Source organism: Daucus carota, chromosome 6 (assembly GCF_001625215.2).
Source record: "Daucus carota subsp. sativus chromosome 6, DH1 v3.0, whole genome shotgun sequence".
NCBI lineage: Eukaryota > Viridiplantae > Streptophyta > Magnoliopsida > Apiales > Apiaceae > Daucus > Daucus carota.
The window spans coordinates 2,097,346-2,099,845 of record NC_030386.2 but is presented as its reverse complement, the minus strand read 5'-3'; the positions used below and the strand labels follow the sequence as shown (position 1 = coordinate 2,099,845).

The 2,500-nt window shown below is 44.2% G+C and overlaps 1 protein-coding gene across 1 annotated transcript in view; it reads left to right on the top strand.

Moving 5' to 3' along the window:
* The first annotated feature begins 519 nt into the window (after positions 1–519).
* Positions 520–2,500, top strand: part of LOC135147075 (uncharacterized) — a 3,608-nt gene continuing 1,627 nt past the window's right edge. The window contains exons 1-3 of the mRNA XM_064079487.1: positions 520–1,547; positions 1,607–1,860; positions 1,977–2,377. Of these exons, the coding sequence (XP_063935557.1) occupies positions 520–1,547; positions 1,607–1,860; positions 1,977–2,377 (1,683 nt within the window). The remainder of the gene's footprint in view (positions 1,548–1,606; positions 1,861–1,976; positions 2,378–2,500) is intronic.

The following is a 2,500-nucleotide window of genomic DNA, read 5'->3' as shown; positions in this document are numbered from 1 at the left end:
TGACGTGGAAATGATTCAACATATGGCAGACATCATAACTGACTTGGCTCGTGATATGGCTTACACTCAAGTCGAGCACATCACTCCGGACTCTGTTCCTGTTCAGACTCCAGTGCCCGAAAATGCTCCTGTTGCGCCCGAGGGCATCCTGGAGAGCGTTCCTCTTGATGCTGCTTTTGCTGATCAAGAACAGATAAATTCCCCAAACAGATTTCAGGCTCTAGCTGATGTTGATGATGATGTGATGATAGATAACACTGGAATCCAAAATTCCTATGCTCATGGTCCCAATGTTGTGGTTTTTGGACTTGCTGCGCCTGGGGGTGCCATGGCTTTGCCTCCGTTGCCTCCTGCACTTGAAGAAGGGGAATTCACCCCGGCTAGCAAGGGTAAGAAGAAACAGAGGAGTAAGGTTCAACAAGCTTCCCCCAGCAAACGAGGTCTTGGTAATGGTGATAAAGGTTCAACTCTCCCAAAAAGGAGCCGTAGGTTGCAAGGTGATGCAACCAAGGCCTCTCAATGAATCTTGCCGCTTGGAATGTTAGGGGTTTGAACAAAAAACCCCACCAGGATGAAGTGGTCAACTTCATCAATTCGAATGGTTTATCTCTTTGTGGTTTCCTCGAAACTAAGGTAAAATCTCATAATAGTCTTTCTATTTCTAAAAGGATAAAGAAGGGTTGGAAGTGGATTTTTAATAATGATTATCATTATAATGGTAGAATTTGGGTTGGTTGGGACCCGAACTTTTGGGATATTGTTGTGGTCGATTGTAATGCCCAATGGATCACTTGCAAATGCACCTTTAAAGAGAAGAATGTCTCCTTCTTGTCTTCGTTTGTTTATGCCTATAATAATGCTTGTGATCGAATTCCACTTTGGAATTATTTTCTCTCTGCAAGTTCTACTATTTTGCCTTGGATTGTACTGGGCGACTTTAATTGTATTGTGGATTTGCTTGAAGTTGATGGGGGTCGTGAGCATTGGACCCCTGAAATGGAGACTTTTAGGGAGTGTTTATTGGACTCGCGTCTTAGCACTCTCTCTACTGTTGGGCACAGGTTCACTTGGTGCAACAACAGGGGTGATACTCGGGTTTATAAAAGATTGGATCGTGCCCTCGTTAACTCTTCTTGGCTCCTTACCCACCCGAACTCTCAATGCCATGTTCTAAATCGTGGAATTATGGACCACTGCCCTCTCAAGATTCATGCCCCCATGGAAATTGACAAAGTGCACAAGAATTTCCAATTCTTTAATTATATGTTTCAGCTAGATGGGTTTAAGGATGCGGTGTTGACTGCTTGGTCTCAACCTCTGTTTGGTGACCCTTTGGCGGTTCTTGGTCGAAAGCTTAAGCTTGTTAAGCAAAATCTAGTCAAGTTGAACAAAATTCATGGTGATGTTCGTGAAAAAACGGTGAATGCTCGAGCTACCCTGGCTGCTATACAGGATGCCCTTCTTATCTCACCTCGGGATCCGGTTCTTTTGCGTGATGAGCTCCAGGGGGGGGGGAGGCCCTTCTTAAAGCCCTCAATCACGAAGAGGTGTTTTATAAACAAAAGTCCAGAGTTTCTTGGTTGTCTCTTGGTGATAACAATAACAGCTTCTTCTTCAATCAAACAAAGCAAAATTGGAACCACAACAAAATCCTGGCCATCAAAGATGCCAATGGTCAGACTGTTTTGGGGCACAAATTGGTGGCTTCAGTTGCTGTTGACTTCTTTAAGAATTCTCTTGGCTCCCCCCCTGATTCTCAGCCTATTGTGTTGGATGTTGATTGTGGCAGAATCTCGGACCAGGCTCACCCCATATTGCTTGCCCCGGTTGATGATGTTTTAGTCTTCAATACTCTTAAAGGTATGAAGAGAAATAAGGCTCCTGGCCCTGAGGGTTTTAATGTCGAATTCTACTTGCATTGTTGGGAGATTGTTGGCCCCCTGTTTTGTGCTTTGTGCATTCTATGTTGACTAGAGGGGCCAACTCCACCTTAATTGCCCTGATTCCTAAGCACACGGCTGCTGATTCTATGAAAGACTTCAGGCCTATCTCTCTTTGTACCATGGTCTACAAATGTATCTCTAAGATCTTGGCTTCTAGGCTCAAAAAGATTCTTCCCAATCTTATTGATCATGCTCAATCGGCTTTCATTCCGGGAAGACAAATTTCTGACAACATCTTGCTTGCTCAAGAGCTCTTTAGGGGGTATTCACGTGACACGGGCACCCCTAAATGTGCTTTGAAAATTGACCTCCACAAGGCTTTTGATTCCATTCGATGGGACTTTCTCTTTGCTGCTTTGGATCATATTAATTTTCCTCCTCAATTTGTGGGCTGGGTTCGAGAATGTGTCACTACTGCCATGTACTCGGTCAAGGTAAATGGTTCCTCTTGTGGCTACTTTAAAGGAGCAAAGGGCATCCGTCAAGGGGACCCTTTGTCTCCTTATTTATTTTCGATTGCCATGCATGTTTTTTCATGTATTCTCAACAACCCCCCC